General features: G+C 39.1%; 1 protein-coding gene across 22 annotated transcripts in view; it reads left to right on the plus strand.

The window, feature by feature from the left end:
- The window catches only part of NAALADL2 (N-acetylated alpha-linked acidic dipeptidase like 2), a 410,260-nt gene that overhangs the window by 188,972 nt on the left and 194,648 nt on the right, over positions 1–26,640 (plus strand). For 20 of the 22 annotated variants that reach the window (XM_064385281.1, XM_064385276.1, XM_064385277.1 and 17 more), the window contains one exon: positions 10,794–11,295. In XM_064385281.1, coding sequence (XP_064241351.1) covers positions 10,794–11,295 — 502 coding nt within the window. Of the gene's footprint in view, positions 1–6,228; positions 6,373–9,086; positions 9,189–10,793; positions 11,296–26,640 lie in introns of those variants that run through there. The other 2 variants (XM_064385295.1, XM_064385296.1) reach the window with 2 other exon arrangements.

Consider the following 26,640-nt stretch of genomic DNA (forward strand, 5'->3'; position numbering starts at 1 on the left):
TGTCCTGCTCAGCCTTGCTGTAAGTCCAGCTGTACTCCTCATCCAAACCTGCAGAGCTCCTGCAGTGAGTCCTGTGGGAATTCTTGCGTTTCCTTCCCACTCCAACACGGCTGCAGTAACTGAAGAGTTTTTGGAGATGTAGGGTAGCAATAGCAAGACATTGTGCCAGAAGCATGTGTGACCAAAGCTGGGCTGACACAGACCTTATTTGTGTGTTTATTCTGTGCTTTCGTACATAAAGGTGCTCCTGAGAAAGAAGTTTTGTCCACGTTTTGGTGATGTGGAAATTGCATCAAACGCTGCAACAAATACGAGACAAATAAATGAAATGCTTCATTTATCAGTAATTCAGCAAACCTGCATCATTCCTGTGCTTCAAGGGTTACAAGTCAAGCAGTTTTTAGCAAGCTGCTAATCTGCTGTGCTTGCTCTATAGTTATAGTTGCTTGCTGTCCCAGGAGTTTCCAGCAAATGCTCATACAATCTGATTAACATGGTTCACATACAAAGGGCGCTGGCCTGGGGACTACCACGTCTCATTAATGGAAATGAATTTTTCATGCCATGGCTGCTATGTCTATGTGTTAAGACTTTTCATTTCTTTTTCCAATTCTGTCTCTTTTCTGTATTGTATTTTTTTTAAGCAAAAATGTCCATATGAATTTTAACAACTGGTTATATTACAGGTCTGAGAGTTTTTATTTTTGCATACTGATGCTATTTTTACTAAGAAACAGATGTATTGGCAGCAGAGGAAAGAAGGGGAGTGCAATGGCATACATTTGTGTTTATATTGAACCCTTTAGCTCTGATTGAATGCTTGATGAGTTCAGCTTAAGAATGAGGTGACTTGATCTGTTCTTGGCAGCAGTCCTGCTTTGTGTGGGAGGTTGGAGCAGGTGACCCTGTGAGGTCCCTGCCAGCCAACATTTTCATGATTCTGTGAATTGTCGACTTTTCAGAGTAACTTTCCAGAATTAATTCCAGTATTGTAATTGATGTATCATCCCGTTTTTTTAAGAGGCTGTAACAGGTTCTGCTATGACAAGGATATGGACATGTTCTGGTTTATAGCTGAAAGCAGGGACAGAAGGCTTAGTCTACTCTTAGCACTGTTCCTTGGGGTATTTTGGATTAATGGTGCTTCTCAAAGAAAATTGCAGAGGAAGCAAATGTACATATTAAGCCAGTAAGCAAAGTACGCTCTGTGACTGATCATCCACAGCTGCTTTCCTGTGGCATTTGTTATTTAACATTTTTTGCTGTCAGCACATTGTCAGTTTCTGATTACCATTACTTTGTTGAAAGCTCCCAAACATCACTGGCTGTCCTGTCCAGGGTGTGTACCTGACATGGGTATCCAGCATCTTCCAGGACCATCAGCCCACATTTAGCTGATGGTATAGAGCTGAATTAGCAGAAACCATCAGCCCTTCTGTCGATGCACTGTTCCCGCTTTAGAAGGGAATTGCTGCAATACCTCTAAGCATCAGTTACATGCTTTATAGCCTTCTTCAGCTCAGTGTGCTAAGCTATATGTTTCTGGAATATGTCCTCTTTGTTCTTGTCATAATGCACACTTTGCTTCTCTTCAACTGCTAATGTCTCTAAATCAAAAGTTCTACAGCATAAACAGTTTAAGCTGTAATAGCTATGCACAACCCTGGCCAAGTATAAAAAAGGTTTATGAGAAGTTTTTCCTCTACAGTCGCTGATTTGTTTTTTTAGATTATAAGGTGTGTATTATGCTCTTCCCTAAGTGGTCAGGAAGTGTTATGGTTGCTTTTTAAGAAAAGCATTATTCCTTGAGAAATATTCCTTGAGAAATATTTATTGACTAACAGTATTAATACACTCAGTCTACCTGCAGTCTGTGATAAGTTGTCCACATATGGAAGTTTGACTGTCAACTTGAGTGTGTCAAAAATGACCAGATCAGGCTGAGACTGAAGATTAAGGTAGTCTTTAGGATAATAACTTACCCAGTTTATTTCTTGTGATCCTCTCATCTCCATACAGCACAGTAAGGCTGAGAGATTTCCCTGAATAATGACTGGGAGACCATCAGTGGGAGGCTGAAGATTAAACCATAGACTAAGCAGCTGTTCCTCTTGTCCCAAGGATGTGGTTAGTTGGGTAGGACTTGGCTGAAAACATCATCAGATCTGGCTGCTTTTGTGGCTTAGTTCCACAAGGGTTTAAGTAAGAGTGTGAAATTCTTCTGGAGAGCTACTGACAGCACATACATTACTGATATGTGAAGCTTTACACGTAGATGTACTTCATCACAGATCTTAAACCTGTGGCAGAACTGCCAGAAGACAGGTGTACGGGGGAAACTGCAGAAAGAAGAAGGGGTGCTTCCTTTAATTTTTATCCTCAGGAATCCTCTGAGAATTCCTTTGTTGACCTGAACTAACACATCTCAGATTTTCTTTGTGAGAGAAATCATAAACTCATTTCAGCGTGTGGACATTGGCGGACTCAGGATGCTGAATGTCACACCATATTGACTATGTGTGAAAAAACATGTTCTGATAAATTCGCAGGAATTCTACACCATGCAAAATTACACCTCCAGGCAGACTCAAATGACCAAACTCTGACATTTCTCAAACTTGACAGCTTATTTCAGTGGAGATTTAGGAAAAAAAAAGGTCAAAGGACACCAAACATATTACTGCTCTACTCCGCCTATAGCTATAGCAACACTAAATCTTCTAATATTACATCTTGGGGCAAATGAAGGGTTTCTCATTTAGGCCCTAAAAGCAGGAGTAAACAAGGCTTAGGAAGAACAGCTGAGAGAGGTGTTGTTTTTTGGAGAACAGGAGGCTTAGGGGAGACCTTATCTTCCCTACAACCCCCTGAAAGGAGGTTTAGCCAGGTGGGGTCTGTCTTTTCTCTCAGGTAACAAGTGGTGAGGCAGGAAGAAATGGCTTTAAGCTGCACCAGAGTGGGTTTAGATTGGATATAAGGAAACATTTCTTCACTGAAATCCCTGGTACAGCTGCCCAGGGCAGTGGTGGAGTCACCACCCCTGGAAGTGTTTAAGAGCTGTGTAGCTGTGGCACTTGGGGACACGGTGCAGCGGTGGCCTTGGCAGTGCTGGGTTAATGGCTGGACTGGGTGACCTTAAAGGTCTTTTCCAATCTAACCAAGGCTGTGATTCTGCCATTGTATAGATCATATGCAGGCTGTCACTGCCTGATGGCTCCAGCAATGTCCCCTGGCCTCGCCGGGAGCAGTCTCGGGGCTGATAACGCGTGCCCAGCTCGATTGCCTCCTGACAGGAATCTGGGCTGTCCCTGTGCCTCACAGGTGTGCAGGGGACACAGGTGTGCTTTACAAACATGGGCTCATCCTGGGTTGCCACAGCAACACCACTCCGTGTACTTGAGCTTTAACACCTGAGATTTCACCCAGAAAATAAATTTGGCGTGATTATCAAGTACACTTGCTTGTTTTCTGAATTCTTTGGATACAGATTGTTGAAAAGAGAAAAAAATTATCTTACTGCCTTACTGTTTTCTGTCATAAACCATGCACAGAATCATTAAAGCTGTCATCTATCAAAATATAGTAAAATTCCAATAAAGCTAAATTGTAAATGTTGCCATCTTCAGCTCCATAATATATTATTTTTAAGGGCTCCCTGTCATTGTTGAACTTGATAAAACTGAGTAAAACCCCACTGGGCAAGAAATGAGGAAAAAAAAAATCTAGAAAATGTAGTCTTGAAGTAAGGATTTAATTTTTTTATACAAGTACTGACCTATTTTTCTACAGCAAGTTAGAATAGCACAGGATGGTGACAGCAGGAACATTTTCATGTGTGTCTATGAGTATTTTGAATATATCATTTAAAGTCTGGTTTTATCCAAAAAATTACTCTTGACACGAGACATTAGGGCTTCATATTTCTTCTGTATCTCTGATTTCCATGTGAAATATTGCAAATAGGAAGATTTGTCTTCTGTAAGCAGCTAAGTTTGAGAAATTGGTCCTAAACTCTGAAAACTGGAGCACTTGGAACATATTGCCCAGCAAGGGTGTGGAGTCTCCTTCACTGGAAATACCCCAGAACCATCTGGATACAATCTTGTGCTGTGTCCTCTGGGATGACCCTGCTGGGGCAGTGAGGTTGGACCAGTTTTAGATAAAATTGTATCCCAAATGGTCCAGAGTCATCAGCTTGTTTGTGGGTTGTGGTTTCTTTTTTTCGTTGGTTTAATTTGGTTGTTTTTCTTTCCCTAAACAGAATGTGTTAATATTTTCACAGCAAGATTTTGTCACTGATTGTTTAAAATCAGGAATGGAGTTGATGCCTATGATGAGGCCACATTCCTGTTTTTCTTGTTTGTAGCTCATCCATAAAAGTGACCTTTTGATTTTGGTTTTCTTTTGTTTGTTTTTGTTGTTAGTTGGCTGGTTACTTATGGTGTTGGTTTTTTGTGGATTTTTTTTCTTCTGGTTTGTGGCTTTTTTGTTCTTTCCAAGACATGGGTTGAAACCACATAGTATTTTGCAATGTTGGTTTGCATCTTTTGAAATATAGCAGAATTCCTCTAGCACATTTTATTACAACGTAGTAGCTTGCAAATGTACAGTTTCCAAATTTTCTAAGTTGAAATGACTTAATTTTTAAAATAATAATTTTAATAGGATTGACTGTAATTAAAGAGAAAAAAGAGTTTGGAAAATATCAAAGTGAAACGTGTCCAATCTAAAGACTGGCAACGTAAAAATTTCCGAAGCAGAAATGAGTCATATAAAATTAACTTTCTTAAGAACTATGGCCTGTTAGTGCAGCTATTGCTGTCAGCATTTTCAAGTTAAACACCACTTATAATGATTTTATTTCACATCAAATTCAACTATAAGCTTAAATGCAAATGCCCCAATAATAGTTTTTGTCCTGGTAAAGCTTTGTATTTTATTTCTTTCAGAGGCAATTATAACATCTGGGGGAATGTAAAGCAAAATATATTATTGATGAAACCTTGAAGTTGGAAAAACATATCTATGCAGGCAAACTGGGTATTAGGTTAGTGTACAGAGAGTCTGTATGAGAAAAGTGGGAAAAGGGAAAGACATGTTTTGGAAGAGCCTTGGGTGGGATGGGCAGGAGCTCTGGAGTTTTGGGAAGGTAAATGGTGGGGAGGGGGTTTGGGCAGGAGGATTTAGGTGGTGGGGATGGGGCCTGGTGCAACTGAACAGAGATGTGGGACAGAATTTCTTCCCCTTACACCCAGTTTAAGAACAGTGTGTGAATACACGTACACAACACATCCCAACTAGCCCTGAAGTCCTGATTATCCATCTGCTTCTTTGCTTTTAGAAACACTGAAATCCTATCCAGTGCCTTTCTCAAAGGAGAACAGCAGCATCTGAGTGTTGATTCCAGTGGAAAAATGAGTGATTAATTAATGAACTAAGAAACTGGTGTGTGTGTTGCTTCTCTCTCCTCGTTTGGAGTTGTCATCCTGACGTTTGCAAATGAGCAAAAAGAGTGAACGGTGAGAGAACTGAGCTTTTCCCACCCTAATGGGAGGGAAGAGCTGTCCTGGAAGCCAAGCAAAAGCAGCAGCACAGAATATCCCACAAGGAATGCACAGGCTCTACCAGAGCCATTTTTAGTGATCTGATTACACCACAGTATTAATAAACCCCTGGCAGACTCTGCATCTATCACAGATGCTGTTAGCTCCTATAAAGTCAGTAAATATATCTGAGTTTTGTTTCAGGCAAATACGTATTTGCAAACTAAATGTGTTTGAGAATGGGAAAGATCTGGGTTAGTAATACATGCCCAGCATATTAGAGACCAGCTAAGGCTGCCTTTTTGTTGCCTGGTACTTGTCCACTGGGGAAGAAGGAGCTTTCTGCAATCCTTCTGTGAGTCCCAGGAATTCAGAGATTCTAAAAAGGCAGCAGGCAAATATATTCATGTACCTATGCACATCTGGATGGTCCAGGAATTACAGCTCAGGTGGCTGATGAATTTGATTGTAGGCAGATCTAACTCTTGTTCCAGCTGGGCATCATCCTGCACAAATCTTATCAATCAGGGTGCACCACAACCCCTGTTCCTGTCATGTGGTCATCCTTTGTGTTGATATCAATGGTATCCTGGTCCACCTGGCTGTTTGTGATATAATAAAATCAGTGAGAAATTGGAGAGGTTAAATGCTCTACCATTCATCTGTACCAAAAAGGACTTACTAATGAAGAGACAACTTCAGATCCAACTTAGTGGTTTGCTTAGTGTGTTTTACAGACCTTTATCCAGTCTGATCTCTCTGTTGTTTTTGCTACAACACTGATCAGTCTTTCAGGTTGCATTCAGCTTCAGTGAAATGTGAACAACTGGTGAGTTTTGTCATTTGTTTTTATCTGGTCGCCCTATGGAGTGACAAGATCCTTAATTGTCCTGCTGTAACTGAACTGCTTGCCAAGCCCATATCCCATAGGTGAGGGAAGGGAGAAATCATTACTGCACAGAATTAAGGCAGCAGTGATGGAAATATCACTTTATTATTTTTGAATTACAGGGCAGTGTAACGTTGCTGTTGACAAGGACATCATAATCTCTTCTGCAAACAAGTTTTGTCAGGGATTTATAACTCTGAAGAAATTTGTCTAGGCCTGAAACTTGGCATCATCTCGTTTAACAAAGTGCTAATTTGTTGTCATACATACTTTTAAGCCTTGCAAGTGCAGTGGGTGTTGAGCTCCATGATAAGCACAGCTATTGGCCCTTTAAGCAGGTGATATTACATTTACTTTGGGGTTTGCCTTGGCACAAAAAGATTACAAGGACCTAGAGGAAAAGCACTCTATATAGAAGATAATGAGAAGAAAATAAAAAGGAAAAACCCCTTCAAAATGAGATGAGCCAACAGCCCCTGGAATTTTGGATTTCTGACTGTACAAAGAGGCCACAATGCCTTTAGGAGAATTCCTGGGTGAATTTTGCCTTTCCAGTGCTGAGCCCTAAGTGGCCTGAGAAGGGCTCTCTGTGGGCAGCCCATTAACACTTGCCAACACTTCCTGCTGGGCATGAGCCTGCTAATTGTCTCAGCTATTTATGAGCTGCGTTTAACAACTGCAGCGCCAGCCACAATCAATTTACAGTAGTATGCTCATACTGCTTTTTCCTTGTTGGTTTCAGAAAATGTTCGTGTAAACTCACTTTTCTGTTACGGAGGCATTGGGGGGTGACATTTAATGAAGAATCCTATTCCATAGTTTTCAAAAGCGCTGCTGATAAGGGATTGAACCAGGGAAAGTTGTCAAGAAAAGAAGTTTCTGGTGGCTCCATAACAAGATGTTCCTATCAGGCAGGATGTAAATGTGTTTTTTTTAAGGTCAAAGCACAGGCAGAGAGTTTTGAAATTGGCTCGTTAAGGCAACAACAATCTGATAAAGCTGACTCTCCTGATTTCTTGTGTGTAGTTAATTGAAAGGATATTCAGCTTTGGTTTGATACCTCTCTATAAACATTCTCCCTACAAATCAGTGGAACTATAGACATATACATCAGGTTTATTGGTCATCAGCTTGCCTCTGTCCAGTATTCCAGAGTTTATGATCCCCTTTGCTGTCCCTATAGAGTGGCTTTAAAGCTGGCTTGGTGCATATTCAGACTTCTGGCATTTTGCAGTTGCTCTTTTATCTTCATAATAAAACATGTATTTAACAACAATTAAATGTTGAAACAGCTTGCTGGCAGATGGGGTGAATTTTCTATCTCCTGAAGTTTTCAAAAATGTCTTTCAAAAATATGTTCATTTTATGATCTGTGTTATAAAGAAGACTGAGCTAGAGTATTGTAGTGGTTTTTTTCTTGACTTCATTTTTTCCTGTATTTCTACTGTCTTTTTTTTCTCCACAATCCACTGTTACTGTGAATATGTAGTGTCTTCTTTCTCCTTTCAGTTCCAAGCCAAAACTACATTTAATAAGTAATGTTTGAGTTATGCCTACTTCCTTAACCAACTAAATATCAAATATTACATAGAACAGGTGATACAGTTGCATGGCACAAATGATCTGTGCCTTAAGAACCAGGAGACCCTTTGCAAAATTACTTTTAGAATGGTTAAATGCAGTGCAGGCCCTGATCTCAGATGCTTCAAGGTGAGTTGTGCTGTGTCCTTAGACTGGAACAATGAGCTTAGAAATATTAGTGGAAAAAGTGAAGTTAGCAACTGCAGCTACTCTTGCATTCTTTGCATCCTTTAACTAAAGGACATGTGTTGCTAATAAGATCCCATACTCCAAAGACTGGTCTCAAATATAAAACTGAATTGAATATTGATTTTTTTATTTTAGGGCATTTAGCTGCTTGCGTCTTTGTTGGTTTGTTTGTGGTTTGTTTTGTTTTTTTTTTTCCCTGAAGTGAGGAAACTGGTTTTGGTGCTCTGAATGAAAATTGAATTCCTGAAATGCAAAGCTGTGGAATGGGGTTGCTACTCATCTGCATAATAACCATTTCAAGAAATTTCATAGGAATTTTTATTATGCATTTATATGTAGATTTAAATAACCTTTATTAATACACACCATTGAACAATAACACAATTTTTTCATATCATAAGTACGAGGAAAACTTAACTACTACAGATAGGCAATGGTCAACATTTATAAGCTCAGCAAGATTAATATTTGCCATGAAACTCCATCTGAAAAACTGCCTTAATTCTGGTTTATGGCTACTACTGTAGTAATCTGCCAAGGGTTTACCTATTTGCCTATACCAGTTTGTTAAATGACTTCAGGAACTCTAGAGCCAAAATTACCTGCTTATGAAATGCAGTGATGATTTGCTTTGCTTTAAAGGACAAAACATCAGTCTTTAATTTCTAATAGAAAGCAATATGAAATGGAGTTGGAAAGATTAAGTTGTTGGGCAGTTGATATTACCTAGCAGTGATCTCTGTCACTGATGGTTTGCAAATTAATCCTTCTATTAACAGAAGAGGAGACAGTGTGAAAGGGCAGATAAATAGCTTCAAAATTAGTTATCTCAATTCTCCAAAGTGTATTAATACATGGTTTGATGTCCACTTGGTGCTTGGCATGAAGCTCAGTGCAGCGAGCGTAGTTTCTGGGGCTGGCATTGTTGAATATCTTCCTGAACAACCTGGGTGGAGAGGCAGAGTGCTCCCTTGGGAGATCTCCAGGTGATTCACAACCATGGGGATTGTGGTGCTGAAGTTCAGAGGATCCTGCACAAACCTGAGGGCTGGGCTAGCAGACTCCACAGAGAGCAGCCACAGCAGCTTTGCAGCTGTTTGTGGACTCTGCTGGAATTTAAAGACTAAATTTGCAATTGTTATTTAATAAATAATGCAGGCTTTCTAATCTTTCTAATTTAAGAGGCTTTAGCTCAGCTCACTGTAAACTCTGTTGCTCCCACTGCCTCTGGAAGAGTTTGGGCTGCAGAGGGAGAATTGATTTGCAAAGGAACTGGAATGGTGACTTGGAACGTGTGGGATCTCTTGGCTGTTCCCAGGCTGTCTGACAGTTATAGGTGAGGGATATTTATATGGCTGTAGGGGGAAAATAGGCACTGTAAATTGGTATTGTATCGAGGCAGATAGCCTTTCAGGGGACAATAGGCTGTTTCATTATATTGGCGCTTGCAAGCAGTTTGCTCTCTTCAGAGAGCTTCAAAAAGCTGAATTCCACTTTGCCATTACAGTGGGTTCCTCTCTTATGTGGTAATGTTATTTGGAGGTGAGTCTTGGTGAGTGAAAATGCCTTAAAACATAAAAATGGAGTGGTAATGTAGTGTTGTAGGTGTCAGTCTAGTGTTCATCACTATGAGAGGTTTCATATCTTTATCTTCATTTTATTATAATTGAGAAGTGAGGCTGATGTTTGAAAAGCCCTAAATTACAGATGCTTATGTGTTGCAATGGTTATTGTCAGAGTGTGGGAGAAAAGGCACCCTGTTGTTGCAGTCTGTCAAAGATGATTTGTTGAAAATTGACTTTGAGTGTTTGTACTGGAGGTCAGAGTTCCCTGTAGAGGGCTTCTACCTCCATAGAAATATCTAGAAGTGCCACAGTTATGCCTTGCTATTAAAAGAATGAATTCGTTACAAATACTTACCTGGCAGTGCTTTTGATTCATTAAAATGGGAAAAATAAGTGGAGCAAAACAGCTGGGACAATTTCTAAGTAAATTCATCAGTCATTCCGGAACTATGCATTTAAAATACCTATAAATAATAGAATGCTCCATCTAAATGGAAGTCTTTTATTGATATGTAAGTACAGTGTCACCCTGAAGTTTCTTTTTTAATTTATCATTTCCTTGTGTTTAGAATCAGATCAGGCAATTCATATTATTTCCAGCTTTTCAACTTTATTTTAGCAGCATTATTTTGTATAGTGTGTGAAATGAAATTGTTGCACACAGTTGTTAAGCTTTAAAATTACTTTCAGGTAACAAATAATTGTTTTGGAAACTCTGAGCCTTCACTCAATTTTTTAATATTATCTCGAGGACTGACAAAATAATTGGATAATTTCAGTGGTTTGCCATTGGCACTTTTAAATTTCTTTTATTCATATTGTTACAATATATTTCCCATGATGATGTTCATGGGACTGCTGATCCTACAAAACACAGGACAATGGAAATGGGGAGAGTGAAATGCCGAGAACCCAGTTTTTGGGCTTTATTGTCTTTTTCATTCTCTCAGGTTTACAAAGAATAAATAAATTGTTTATGTGTGTATATAGAAACAAACATTTAGGTTTTAAATTTTGTTTTAATAGATAAAAAGATGGCCTATCACAAAGTGAACGCAGACCAGAGAGCACAGGGGCACTCTCCATACCTTGACAACGATGAGCTCCAAGCCACAGCGCTGGACCTGGAGTGGGACATGGAAAAAGAGCTGGAGGAGCCTGGCTTTGACCATTTCCGACTGGACAGTGCAGCCCAGCACCACCTGGGGAACTCACAGAGCCCTGACCTCGACCTGGAGCCCATCCAGCCTTCCTCTTCTCCAAAGGGAAGATTCCAGAGGCTCCAAGAAGACCCTGACTACATCTCCCACTACACGAGACAGGCACCAAAGAGCAACCGCTGCGGCTTTCTTCGGATACTGAAAGTATTTTGCACTGCTTTGATTTTATTTATTTTTGGAATTGTGATAGGATATTATGCACACAAGAAATGCCCTTCTCCCCCAACATCTCAAGAACCAAATAATCCTCAGATCTACCATGAAATTCTCAAGGAAATCAAAGCTGAAAATATTCAACACATTTACAGGTACGTAGCTTGGCAAGTTTTTTGTCTAAATGCTCTCAGGTGCCATTGTTAAGTCTTCACCTAATTTTTTAAAATGTGGAATCTTTTTTACAACCCCTGACTATTTTTTTAATGTCGGTTTTATCATGACACTTGGGAGATGTTCATAAGCATAAACAAAATTCATTTTTTAATAATGCAAATTTGTGCTAATCATAATAATCATAATGTTCTATTGCTAAATATATTATCTCTAATTTAAATGGCTTGAAAAACACAGATAATTCAAATCGAATGTAAATACAGACAATAGAACAGCTGTCCTAGATCCAGATGACTGCCAAATAACACTATTGAAAAGCAAGGTTGATATGATGTTTTGTAATATTTGGTGCTTTAAAAAATCCCCGCCTAATTTTTGTCACAAAAGTGAACTCTGTTGTTTTTCCTCTATGTGGTAAATTAAACCTTTATTCTCTATGGGTTTAGGATGGAAAAATTGACCTTTGCACTCTGAAAGATTGTGATTTGTTTATTTTCTTTCTTTATGACATGTTTTAAGAATGTAAGTTTTTTAAAATAATTGGGTTTGATTTTATTCTTTTTTTAATGTGGAATCCTTTCGCTTCTTTGACAGTCTATATAACATGCTTCTGCCAGAGTATAATCACTTTTCTGTAGCAGTGAGTGTGGAAGAAAATAGGCAGGAAACAACTTTTGAAGTTGCCAACTTTTGGAAAGTTATTTCTATATGGGGAGGGGAGATGAGCTTATTTTTGGCCTCTGGAATGCAAAGTTCCTTTTTCATGTTAAAGATAATGAATTGCAGATTTTTTTGATCAGTATCAGTTCAGAAGCAGCAGAACTCCCATACCTGAAGTTAGAAAAGATTGTTGTCATGGTCATCCAAAGAGGTGTTACTGAGTAGATCAGAAATACATCAGAAGTAACCACATGGGTGTTATAACAATATTTGTCTTTTATTACATTTGCTAAGCCAAGTCTTAACCCCTGTAGTGGGTAGTACCATGTTTTGAGCCAGCACTGTTACTAAATGCAAGAGAAAAAGTGAATATGAAGGGTTTCATGTACTGAACTGATTCTACTTCATACAAATCTAATTCTTTTCATAATGGGAAAGGGTACAGGTCATGAAAAATGTTGATTTTTAATGTAAAAAGATAACTTCTTTGTCTTTCAGAGAGTAAATTGAACTGAATTCTGTCATTAGGCTTCGTCACAACCAAAGTGTTGCAGTAAGCTAAGCCCTAAGATTGGGTATTACACAAATTACAGCAAATTGCTGACATGTCTGTCAGACTCAGGATAATACTTCAGTACTTTGTGTTTGGGGACTGGGAATCACTTGCCATTCTACTATTTCAAAGGGTGGTTTAAAACCATCCCTTTTCAAACCCTTTATCACTTGTCAAATTATTTCAGCTTGCTATTAAGACACTAGTGAAAAATCTGGATTTTAGGTAAAATGAATTATATAAGTACTTTGAAACTTAAAAAGAACTTTGGTAGTTGCCATCCTGTAAAATAATGCTTAATATTTGTTTGGGTTTTTTTTCCTATTTAATAGAATGAATTCAGTAAAAACAGTCAAATATTAATTCAGCTACCTATCAGTTCTGTATATAAATATATAATCAATGTTTTTAGTATACTGCATTACCCACAAGGTTTTTCTAACCCAGCATTTTGGTCTGAGACAGCTTTTATCCCATGTTGTGTTTAGTTGCTTTCCCTCAACATCTGTTTGGCAGGAGTCAGAGTGACTGCAATGAAAGCTGGATGTGTGTAGGCCTGAGAGTACAGAACATGCTACATATGTTGCTTGGGTAAAAGGGAAAAAAAAAAAAAAAGCCCAAATCTGACAAAATCAATATATGTTATTTGAAAACTTCCTTCAATAAAACACTTTGAGTTACTAGGAATAAGTGGCAGCTGCTTAGCTTGCAATTTCTAAATGTTACTGAGCATGACATTAATTTAATTTTCGTTGTTTACTCCTTAGATCAGGCTCAGATGGTATGGGAGTTTGCTAACAGTCCTGTAAAGGAATTAGGAGGTAAAAAAAAAACTGTTTAAGAGACACAGAGGTGCCAATCATAGTGCTGGAGCAGGCATCACCTTAATGTGCTTGAAGGTCTGAGGTGGGAGCTTTCTGTTGGGGTGAAATCTGCTTCTGGTCAGATGAAGCTTTGAGGATTTAACTCTTTGCACTTTTAAAGAGGTGGCATAAATGCTCCAGGGAACTTGTGTTGGTTTTGTTTGGATTTGGACTGGATTTTCTGTGAGTTCATGAAGCCTGTCTACCTGTCTTCCCAACAGGGAATGGAAGTGGTTGAGTCCCCATCCCTGAAGGGATTTAAAGGACCTGTGGATGTGGCATTTAGGGACATGGTTTAGTCACCTTGTCACTCAACAGTGTTGGCTTAATAGTTGGACTCAATCTTAGAGGTGTTTTCCAACCTAAACAATTCTGTGATGGTGTAGAATATCTGCACTTTGTGTTCATGGGTTGCTGAATTGGGATATTCCGGTTCTCCACTGGAGGCTCCTGGTGGGCTCCACTTTTGTCAGTCCCATCCTGGCTGTCTGCATCATCCAGGCTCCATATTAAGGTTGTTTTTTCCCAGCAGACATACAAGAAATCATTAGGTAAGAAAACTCAGTGTGTTGGCTTTTATTCCTTCAACTTTGCACCTTGTTTCCCATGAAATGAGAATGCTACAGAATTCCTCTGCAATTTAGCATAGTTGTAATTACTGGTTTTGGCCAAGTTGCTTAATCAATGGAACAGCCTGAATCATCATTATCTCTGTGAGCCTTTTTGAACACCTCTCTCCACTCCCTATAGGGAGGTACCTGCATTGTTGGCAATAAAAGGTAGAAATCAGTTCATTCCTGATGTTGCAGAGGTTGAGTTGTAAGAGGTACCTGAAGGGGAAAAGCATTTGCCACAGGAAAAATGAAGAGTTTTTCCTTACCTAATATGCTGCATTTTAAACTGGGATAAAAAAGAAAAAAGGGACCAATATTGATAATAGGATTCAGTCAGTAAATCAAACAATTCAGGAGTTTAAATACTACATTTGTTCAGATATATATTTTTGAAGATAAACAATCTGCTCCACAGTACAGGCAGAATCAGATCTGGTAAAATCACTCATGATTCTGCAGACATCACTGGGCTGGTGAGAATCCAGTAATTATATCTGTTTGTGCCATGAGTATAACTTTTCACAGGGTTCTTCTGGAAGATATATAATAAAATTTAAGTTCAAGTTAGGTGTAACTTGGCTCCAGAAGGCCTTCAGGGTGAGTATGAAAAGGGCATAAATCCCGCATCCAAAAGAGGAGAAGTTGAAACATGGAACACTTTGGGCACTGCTTACGTTTATATCCTTAACCAGCAGAACTTACCAGGGCTAAAGAGATGGACAGAGGTGGTAAAATGGACAGGCAGAAAGCAGATTATCTCCTGGGACAGGTGGGTTGAGTTCTTGGAGCCCTTTTGGAAAACGTGTCAGGAGGGCACAGCTGGAGAGGAGGGACCTTGAGCTGCATTCCCCGAGGAACGTCTGCAGCTCCAAAATACCATCATCACACTGGGAAGGGCCCTGCTCTCCAAAGGCATGAATGCATTTAAATGTGGAAGTCTTTGCCATTTGTAATAAATGCTGAAGGTCGTTAAGAGGCAGACCTTCAAAAGTACAGAAACCCCACTGCCTGTTACTGTTTCGGTAAGCAATGTGCTGCTGAATTCTCAAAAGTAAATTTGCAATGAAAATGTGCATAATTTTCAATGAGATCTGACTTCTTAAAGGTACTTTTTAAAATGACACTGAGATTTCTACTAACACTTAAGTGCTTTTGAAAATGCAGCTGTTTTTTTCTTTCTCACTCGGTATGATGTATATAAAATATTTCAATTTGATTGCTCCAAAACCAAATCAAAATGAAACAATTCTATTTTACTTGGAAAATGTGAGACTATCATAATTTTTAGGAGGTTTTAATTTTGGGGCTGGCTTCTGTAAATTAAATGGATAAACAAAGATTGATGTTGAATAGTGAGATTAAAAGAACCAGGCAGTTGTGTTGATGCCAGTGTAAACCGGCTGTGCTTTATTTATCAGATTAGCTTATTTCTCTCCTGTTTTTAAAATTCTTGTAGCCTTATTGAGCTTTACTCAATGATTTCTTTCCAAAATTGTACATCTTGGTTGTTATCAGATCACAGTTTTTTTTTTAGATAATCTTCCCATGATTAAAACTGGGATGGGGGCACAGAGGGAAGAATCTTTGCTTTGCTCTCCAGCCAGTCTACAGAGAAGCTCCTGCATTTCAACTCTCCTTTTCATCCCGTGTATTCTCACTGAAATGCTCCCTTCACTATCATGTTTTCCCCCCTCGAGCAACAGGGAGGTTTAAATCCCTTCATAATACATCCAGTTGTAACTAACTGTCCTTTAGAGGCATATCTGTTCCTTATTCCAGCTGGTCATATCACCTGCAGGATCTCCCAAATCCATCCCTGGCAAGAATTGATTTGTCACTGGTGCCTGCTGCCATCCATAACTTCAGCTTAATTCTTCAAAGGGCTTTGGAAGAGCAGGCAGCAGCTGCTCTCCTGTGTGTCATGGCCAAGGAGTAAAAGTGCCAGTGCAGTGAGAAAAGGACTTATACTTGTTTTTTTTTTTTTCTTTTTCCAAAGTGAAGTGAGAAGCTTCCATATCCAAGTGTTTCTTACTCCCTGATCAGTTGTAATCAGTAATGTTAAAACCTTGGGGCTTCTAATCTTTTTCCCAGGTAGAACCTGTGAAATACATACCTGAGGAGCAGAGAGAGCCTGGAACTTCTAGGAAAATTGGAGTTTTTGGAGATTTTGACTGAATGAATTTACAGGCTGGTGCTTGGTGAATTGCCTTTGTCCCGGGAATGAGGAATTCCTGCAGGAGCAGAACTTTCTCAGGAAGGGTGTGAGGAAAGGAGTGCCCTGGTCACTGCTTGCCTGGTAGAGACCCATTTACTGCCCACTCCTATTAACAGCTACTGCTAATTAATAGCTATACCTGACCTCTCCATGGCTGCTGGGAGCAGTGTGCTCGTTCACTCATCATCAGTTTTGTCCCCTGTACACAGATTTTGGTTTTTGTCACACCAACAGCTGAAAAGAGCATTGTAAAAAAGCAATGGGAACCCATTCTATTTCTTCCTGGGTATCAGTTTCAGATATTTCTTGTGTTGCTATCAAAAATACAAGTGTTGACTCTAGTTAGGCTCAGTCTGAGCCAGACCTGCTTCATATTTGGGAATGGATGTTGATGTATTCCCAGATAACCAGGAGCAAAGTGAGCACCCTAGATCCATTTAATTCCCACAGTGAAATCACTTGGGATTCTCTTCATTCACATGATAATTTTGAAATGTGTATTTATAAGTACAAAGTCCCTTTTGAAAGGAGATAAGAGTAATATCAGATAAGGGAAAGTTCCCACTTTCCCCCCTGCCACCTCCCCATTGAAGAATGGCTCTGGGAACATGGGGAGGTGTTTTTTTGTGCAAGAAAGATGCCCTGTGTGACCCAAGTGCTATCTGTGGAACAGAGACTTGATAAATTTAGGCTTCAGATACCCACTTATGTCAAGGATGATTTCTTTTTAAACCAAAAAAATAGGTTATATCTGTACTTCAGAGGTGTTAATAGAAAGGCTTGTATGTTTTATAGTTTTCCTTGGTTTCATTCTTTTTTAAATTTTATTTCTTTTTCTTTGGATGAAAAAAGGATGCATTATATTGATATAATGCATGAGAAGGATGTGTAAGTTTGATCCTGTTAGGGTCAGCTGCAGCATAAGCTTATAATATTCTTTTCCTTTTTTGAAGAAATGTCTTAGGTTATGGTTTACATACATTGAAAGGACATGTTTCAAGTCCACCATGTGTCACTGAGAACAATTTTTCTTTTCAGTTCATTATTTTTTGAAGTGTTTTCAACAAACTATATCAATTTTTAGATGTTTGATTTGGGAAATAATTTACAGTAAAATCTGATTTTTTTTGTATTGTAACTGTATCCTTTGTAAATTAAGTACATAGTGTTGCCTTAAAATAATTTTCCTAAGCAATGCATGTTTGATTTCCTGAGCAAAAAGTGTGATATGTTAATGAATTAGAATCAATAAACTATATTATGCCACATCAGCATAATAAGTCCCTTGATAAATTTACTGTCTGTCACAGCCTAGATGAATGGCTTTAGTCCTGCTGCTGTACAGTGCCTCGTGTTTTCCATGAAAAAGTGACACTGTTTTTTGATAGGCTATAAAGTATAAATTATTTTTGCTGTGATCACTTACTTTTGAATTGCATAATCTTACTAATTTTAAAGTTAAAGATTACCTTGCTGGAATTGCCTCACAGTCCTCATAAGAGGAGTGTGGTTAGGGTTTAGAGAGAGAACCAATTTCCATGGCCATTAGCTATGTGCTTCTTTACCATCACTGCTTAAAGTGTGGGGCAATTTAGTCCCAATTAGAACAGCAATTCTGAGTCGTGACAAGTGCTGCTTTCCCTAATAGATGATGAAATGAGCTGTGCCAGAGTGGCTGAGGGAGTAATTTACTTTTTAAAGGTCTGGCATTCCACATTCCTGCCTGTTTGGGGCAACAGAGGGATTGAGGAGGGCCTGATGATGCCTGGAATCCTTCTGTCAGCTGGGCTGCCCCGGGACATCCTGCTCTCCCCTTGGCCTGTAGGTGTCTGGTGCTGTTTGAAAAGCTCAGATTTTCAAGGGATCATTTCTGTTTCAGGGACAATCTGGAATGGATGGTGAAACATCTATGGATTTGAAAAATCCATCTATTTTAAGAAACTTTTCGTGAGTGATAGGCTCTGTACTTGACTCTACCTGAAAGACAGAAATACTTGACTGGAGATTTCTGAGCAGCTCTTGACACTAATGCTGGCTAAAAGGCAGTATTTAGAAGCTAAAGAGTTATTTATGTTGTCATCTATCATTTTTATAGATTTAACCAAACCACATTTTTCCTAACAAAAAGAACCTGAAGATAAAAATAGCCACACAGCCTGCTGAGATGACAACCAGTTTTCATTGTAGGCCACATGCTTCCATTAGGTAAATACCGCAGGGTGAAGAAATTGGACAAAGTCGTCCTTCACTGTCCAGTCCTTGCAAATCCATACAAGGAGGATCAGCATTTTTGGCTGGTGGTCCCAGGGACGTGTTTATAATGATAGTGAGGAACAAACCTTGCAGAAACAAACCCCATTAACAGTTTAATTAGCGACACATGGACTGCCTGAACAATGCAGGAATTTCTTCTGTCTCTGCTCTGAACTTCCCAGCATTACCATGTGCTCAGAGGGTGGATTTTTCCTCAGAGGTGATCGTGGCATAATTGAGGGCATTCTGAGTCCCTAAAATTTCTGAGGCACCAAGCCCTGGCAGATTCCTGTTTAGGATGCATCTCTCATCAGCACAGTGTGAAGCTGAAGTCCTGGGTACTCCCGAGATCCAGCCTTTCAGTGGGATCTGCAGTTCCATGGTAGGCACTGCAACAATAAGCAATTAGTTTCCTGCCTGTACACATAAATCAAATTAACAAAGCCCTGAGGGGAAGGAGTTTTCTCAGCCCTTCTTGGTGGTGCTTTGACAAGCAGTTCCTTGCCATCAGCACCTATGACAGCTCTTTGCTGGAAGCCTGATAAGTCAGACTGTTGCTGAATTTAACTAACTGCAATTTGCTGTACTGCATTAAGTTACTGTTCATGCAGAATTTGTAACTGAAGGTTGCTGGGGAACATTGCTCAGGATCGATCAGGGATAATGAAATTGATATTGTCTGAATAATAATCAATTTTAATGGTGGTATTCTGCAGTAGTCTTCTGCTAAGGGGCTTCTATTCTCAGTTCAATTCTCTTTGAAAGCTGATGAGTTTCTGGAATGAAACAATTATGGATTGCATTGCATAGTTGGGGCTTTCCCTGGCAATATTGGAACTTGTGGAATGTAAGACTTTTCAAAATTAAAAACGTTGGCTTTTTTGAATTTCTGCAGTACTGTTTGTGGACAAGAAGTTAAATAATGCCTCCTGCTCTGTGTGTATGTCTGATTTCTCTCAGTCTTAGCAATGGGAGATCTTTAAATATACATTTTCAAGTCTCATCCTTCACATAAGCTGGTGTTTCCTTTCTCATCCTTCATGTGAGGTGATGTAGCCTTTGGACACATCCAGTTGCCACGAATTTACATATGTTCCTGTACAAGTTAAAATACCAACTCATACTCTGCTTGGTTTGAGTGTTTCTTCAAGGTTGAAAAGGCTATAATTTTCCAGACAGATGGAATTTTGTCTCACCATTCTTTTTTTTTTTTTTTTTTCTTTCTAGGGAAACATGAAAGTTGATAAGTGAATTGAAATGTCACTATGAAAACAGAGTGTTTGAATAGCTCAGAAGCAAAATTGTCTGGAAATCTTTTTTCTTGGAGACCTCATGATTCTTGTTCCTATTTGGGGGTGTGTGCTGATGGTTCCCAACAAAGCAATGTCTGGTCCTTAACCAACTAAATGTCTTTATTTCTCTTTCATGAAAATTTATTTAACAGAGTAGAGAAGATAACAGAAACAAAAATGAGCATTAAAAATAACACTTTAAGATCTTATTTGTTTTACTTTTTTTAATGGGTGCTCAATCTTCATTAGCCATCTGGCTAATTCATTGGGTAGTGTGAGGCTTCAAGAGAAAGGTCACTATTGCTGAAAGGGTCAGGACCCCATCACAGATTGGCTTCTGTCCAGGAAATTTGGGAAAGCTCTACGGACAGAAGTTTGCAATAATTGTAGTATTTTACTGAGGTTTGGGTCTAGAGAAAGAAAGTGATTTGGAATGTCTTTCCTGTGGAAGATGGGACGTGGCTGCAGACCCCTGCAGTAATCCTCTCTTGTAGTACAAAATTGATTAAATGGCCAGAATTTCAAAGCACACTGCCTTGACTCAGCAGTCAGTACTGGTGATGCTCCAGACAATATCACATTTTGCTGCTGCTTCAGGTGACTCACTTAAGCCCACAGACTGGAGAAGCCCAGGACTTGATCAAAATTTGGAGAGGTGAGACAGCAAGAAGAAGGATCATTAGTTCAGAATGCGTAAGGGTCCATGAAAATGTCAGTGTGCCTTTGATGGACATTGCTTTCTCTGTTCCAGCAGGGCAGCTGGGCTTCATCAGAGAGCTCAGATATTTACAGATACACTTGTGGCCAGGCTGGAAGGTGTTCCCAGTGCTTCTGGAATCCGTTTCCTGTCCAAGGCTCCATGAGCCAGGGCTGATACAGTGCAGATTGAGAGCATTTAATTATTGAAATAGTTGGCTGAGTGCTGTTTGTGAGTAAAAGGTGGTAGCTCTGGGAAGTCACTTGTTTTATGGTCATTTGTTAGTAATTGTTATTGAATGCTTTTATTTTCTATAAATGCCAGCCTGGGTGATGGACCTTGTGATGTGCATTATTAAATAAATAGGCAGGCTTCAAAAAAGGCCATACAGGTCATGAGCAAAGTTTCTGTTCCCTGTCAACTATTTAGGGAACGAAGCAAAGAGCTGAATTATTCATAACATGCTTAGTGCAAAGCAAATGGAACCTGCTGCTATGTTGCTAGCAGTGCAAATAGTGACCTAAAATAGCCAAGTGGTTTTCTTCTTTATTATAATGCCCGTTTTTCTTTACTAATATTTCTGGAAGCTATTTAAGAAAATTAAACCCTGTGACAAAAAAAAATGAAGTTAAATCTGCATGGTTCCTCAGGATCCTAGCACAGATCCTAGCAGGGGATATTGTTTCAAAATTGTTCAGTTTATGTGGTAAGAAGGTAGATAAGGCATGGTGTTAATACAGGTATTAATTTTGTTGTTGTGAAAAATCTGTGGGTTTTAAAAAAAAAAGTTTTGCAAAGACTGTTTCCTACAGACAGAAACATACCTATTTGTACAGCTGTCCATTTCTATATGGGATTTGTGCCTGTGTGAATACATAGGTGTAATTTTGCATAATAGCTGAAGTTCTCTCCTTTACACAGCACTTGTCAAAGCTGTCATATATTCCAGTGCTTTGCACCACTTCTCCCTGTGGTCGTGGCTGAAGCCTGATTGCCTTCTAATCCCAGGGCCACAAGTACTTCTTGTGTTCACAGTTCCTTTGAAGTGGTAAAAACTCAAAGTACCATGATGGCTGTATTATAAATGCCCAGAGAGTTATTAAGGACACAGCCCTTACATATAAATACAGCTTAGGGGGCTTATCTCATTCATATTGACATAAATATTATATAGAATGCAAGATGAAGTTAGTTGATTATAGTGCAGCACTATTTCCACATGAAAAAAAGATACCTGGGGGAGAATCCAGCATTAAATTACAAGTAGAAGTACACAGCACAGAAAAGCTGATGAATGGAGCCAATTCCTTTATGGCTTTGTTCTGTTGTTGGATATTCTTTAGCCAAACTCTCGTAGGGCTCAACACAAGGCAAAATATGTCTGTGGTGTAGAAAAGGTGAGGTGACCTAGTGATTTCTTTCTGGTTTTTTTCCCCTGATCTTTGTGTTTCATCAGACTTTTCAGAGCTTGTATTGAAGCATACCAAGATGAATAAAATTTGTGACTAACTTTTTGAATTAATGCTTTTTTCCCCTTTGTTCTTGAGCTGGTTTTGCTAGGATGCCTGAGAGGGCTTGATATTAATAGTCTGTCCTGATTAACAAACTGAGCTAAACCAGAGGATTTGGGCTCTGGTGGCTGCAGGAGCTGGGGTGCAGCAGGCTGCTGTCACAGAGCTCCTGAAAGGCACAGGGAGCTGTTGATGGCACTGTGAACAGGCTGGGCATTATCTGGGATTTGCAGCTCTTGACTAGCAAAACTTTTTTTTTTCATTTATTTTTTTTTAAGAAGTGAAGTCAGTTAAAACAAAAATCATTTGGTATTATTCTAGAAATATAAAGCTAAATAAATTAAATCCTCCTTTAGTCTTGTGGATTTGGAAATTGGTTTTACATGCTTGTGTTGCATCCTGCCTGGATTAGTCTAACTCCCTTTTTCCAGTTTTTGCCAGCACTGTCTCCTCAGCAGCCGTGTACAGATCACAGATTCCTGAGGAGGAATGAGGCTCATGGAGGGCTGGGTCTCTCTTCTGTCTCTCTCATTTCCTCCTGACTCAGTGTGTCTTGACATTAAAAAGGTTTCTCTGTGTGGGAAACAGTTAATCAGATCAAGATGAGTCATAGCAGGATTAAATGTTGGCAGTAGGATTGGATCCCTTCCCCCCAGTTAACGTAATTAAGACTGACATTAAAGATCAAATTATCCTATATCAAATTAGGTCTAAGTGAGAAACTCTTCAGTGACATTCCTGCACACTGCTGGCCCTGCCTTGCTAAGGAGGCTCTGAGGTCCTGCCAGAGGATCCCCAAGGTGCCCTGGTGCTCCAGAGCTCGGGGTCTCCTTGCTGGAAGGTTCCTCTTGGTCCAAAACTGGCTTTGGGGGAATGTTGGAATTTTATCTAGCAGGACTGTGGAATTGCATGTACCAAATCTAAGTGCTTTGCTGCTTGGCTGCCTTTCCTCAAGGACCTTTCCTGCACTGCCTCAGGGAAGCCCCAGGGTTATCCCAGGGCATCTCAGCTGAGCTGGGCACAGCAAAGGGTGTGATGGCATCAGCATCTTCTGACTTCTGAGGGACTTCACGGGATCCTCCTTTGCTCATGTGTTTGGTTTCTCCAGAGCAGGTGAATCTCTTAGACAAGAGCAGCTGGCATTCCTGCAGCCCTTGTTAGCTCACACAGAATCACCAGGTTGCAAGAGACCTTCAAGATTATTGAGTCCAACCCAGCACCTCAACTAAACCCTGGCACCCAGTGCCACAGCCAGTCTTTTTTTAAACACATCCAGAGATGGTTAGCATAGAAGGATATTCTCTAATGATTCCTTATACACTTGCTCCAAATTTATATTATCCTTCAAAGAACTCAGAATGTTTGCACTGAATTTTGGTTATTGAATAACCCAGTCTACCCCAAAAGAATTAACTTCAGCATTAGTTATATACTGGATCTCCTGGTACATAAAGACATTTTAACACCTTTTATTTATTGTGTGTTAGACACTGGTTGCTGGCTGCATTATATTATGTGACTCAGTACAGCAGAGGTAGAAAACAGATTTATCTAAAGATGAGTGTTAAGTATTTGTTATGTGCTGTTGTGCCACTCATGAAGAGTGACTTTGAGACAAGAATGGTGATATTCCATCAGTAACTGAAGATCTATTACCCCAAAGTAAAAAAGAGTTTCTTTTTCCAGGATGAGAGGAAAGCAATTTCATACATAGAGGGATGGCAATAATTGCAATAAGGTTTCCCATAGCCATACACAAATAGTTTCAGGTTTTTATGCCAGATTGTGATACAGGATGTAAATAGTGCTTCATAAAACTACTAAAAAGATAACTTAAAAGCAAAAGTGTGACCTTTGCAAGAATTGCTGGGACACCTATTCCAGAAGCATCAAAAGTATATTGTGGTACTGTTTGTAATCCTTTAAAAGAGAGGAGTCGATAGTAATAGAGAGTTGGTGTTTCTTGCCATATAGCTGGGAGATGTCTTAATGCTTTTTTTTTTCTTTTTGTGTTACAAACAATGTATTTACTTCTCCTCAGCTGTGAACGTTATTGAAATTTGTCAGAAAATCTCTTATTTTATTGTGCCCGCACCAGCATTTGAAACCTTGGGAACATTTGTGTGTGCTCGAGATTGGTTTGTTGTTATTAGAGCTGAGAGGGAGCTGATGGATCTCTGTTAGCACAGCTTTGAGACAGCATTTGAGCCACCCTGGGAATATGTGAGAATACAGTAAAATCAAATGTTTTTTACTTATAGCATTACTTGAACACTAGCTCTGTGAGAGACCACATTCTACTGGATATGGAAAATTACAGTGAGCACTTGCTGCAAAGTAATGATCTGGCTCTGGTTTTATGAAATGGAGGAGTCCTGGTTTGATCTTGAAGGCAATATAACAAAGTTTTCAGTTGCTTTTCCCTGTTCACCAGGAGAATTTCATACCCACTGGAAATATTGTCTCTCACCAGCCTGGAATACATGGAGATGTTAAAGTACAGCATCTCAAAGCATTTATGTCTCTAGCTGAAAGTCTGAATTTTCAGAGAAGGTTTAATTATTTAGGGAAAGTGAAGATGGAATGAAGACAAGAAAAGCTCCTTGATGGTATTCAATTTGCCTTTCAGAGTGTGTGTTCTATAATAATGTTTTGATTTAATCAAATTAATTATCTGTATTTTATTTTTCCTTTAAAAAAGAACAAAAAATCTAAACAAAAGACAGGCATGAATTATTACACTAATATTATTATGCACTGGGAATCAAAAAACCTGAGCTAATGCTGTTTAGACCCTTCTTTAAAGTAATAATAAAATACATTAAATTAATTTTTCCATGAATATCATGTGAAATTTTTCTCATCTTCTTATATTAGCAGATCTCAGCAGAAGGGACTAGTTGACTAAATATAGATTCAGCACTTCAGTAATTTAGTAATTCAGTAAATTACTATGGTTCCAGTCAGAAAGAACTCAAAAAAAAAACAAACAACCCAAACCCTAATAAAAATAATTTGGAATTAAAATTATTTAAAAGTATCATTTTTAAGCAGTGTGTTGACAGCCATGGAAGTGGAGCTGTGTTTCTTAGAGGAGGATAAAGCCACATGATGAACTAAGGCAAATTGTATCCTTTTTAAATGCTCCTGAACTGTTCTTCCTGGTTTTGCCACTGAAAGGGAGCCCCTCCAGTTTGGAACTCCCTTTGTAATGGTCTAAAGGTATGACAATTATTTAACTAATTAAGTCCTCTTTCAGATCATATTAAAAAAAAAAAACAAACTTTTTTCTGGTTTCCTAGGATGCACTTATTTTCCTGAATTTTCCAGAATTGTTCTGAATTTGTATGACTTAGCTCCTTTATTTAAAATTCCATTCTTTATAGTTACCAGTGGGAATATTTTAACATTTTAATTTTGTTAGGTGAGATATCTAGCATGTCTTCGCACAATTTAGGAATATGGAATAACACACTTGGATTTATTTTTTTTAGCTTATAAATAAATAAAATAATCCTGATTGCCTATAGTTTCTCAGAGACAAGCCCTGGCAAGATTGAGTTAGCTTATTTATAGCATTGATAGGCACTTGTTTTTTGAAATCTTTAAAAGTGCCTCTTTGTATAGAGGGACCAGAATAACTAAAGACCATGAATGTATGGATTTTAAAAATCTGGTTTATCAGGTGTCTAGGCTGAAGTGGTGAGTGATTTTATTTGCTCTCTATACAGTGTCTGGTGTTCTGGAGCCTTGTTTCAAGCCACTAAAATGCCAATAACCAGCAGTAACACTGCCTTTGTTTTCCTAAAAATTAATGCCTGCATGTGTTGCTTATGCTCCTTAATTTTGAATGCAGCCTTTGCCATAATTGTAGAAAATGAGAAAATTGTGAGCACAGAGTTGGAGAGAGGGTGAAGCTACTGCTGCTAAGGAAACCTTAATTGTTGAAGTTCAAGTTAAAAGGCTGAATACTCAGAATTGGATCAGACTGCAACCCCCCCTAGAACTTACTGCGAATGCCATTTAAAAATGATTGGGCACTTCAGTTTAATTTGCTTGAAGGTGAAGAGCTTATGAGACATATTTGAACCCAGAAATAATTCTGACAGCTAATTTTTACATGCATGAAGAAGAAGTTTTATAGTGGAAACCTTGACTTTTAGTGCTGTAGAGCTGTCATAAAGGCCCTAATGATTTCTGACTTAATTATGTATCTGAACATTTAGGTTGATCTGCATTCACTACCCTTTAGAGATTCATGTCCAAGTACCAAATACTGGATGCAGTCTTTGGCTGTGAAACCTGCTTTGCTTTACCTCTCAGCCTGCACAGCTCTGCTGAGATCTAGCAGACAGATTCTGTTCCTGTTAGTAGTTTACATCTCCTTTAAGCCTCCACTCCCGCCTCCCTAATTTATAAATAAACTGCATAAGCACGTTAGACCTCACTTGCTGCTTGTGCAAAATGCTTTGGGGCAACTGTTAGGAAAAGCCCATCTGTATTTCTAACAACACCCCCTGTATACCCATCAGTGTGTTGGGTTCCCAAAATGTTTTTGCAGCCCTAGGGATCCACAGTGGGTTGTTGAGGAGGAAAAGAGGAGCTGGACATTCAGCAGTGCTGGACTGGAGGGATGCTGCAGCAGCAGAGCTGCCCTCCTCGTGC

The sequence above is a fragment of the Passer domesticus genome, chromosome 11 (assembly GCF_036417665.1).
Source record: "Passer domesticus isolate bPasDom1 chromosome 11, bPasDom1.hap1, whole genome shotgun sequence".
In the NCBI taxonomy this organism is placed as follows: Eukaryota; Metazoa; Chordata; class Aves; order Passeriformes; family Passeridae; genus Passer; species Passer domesticus.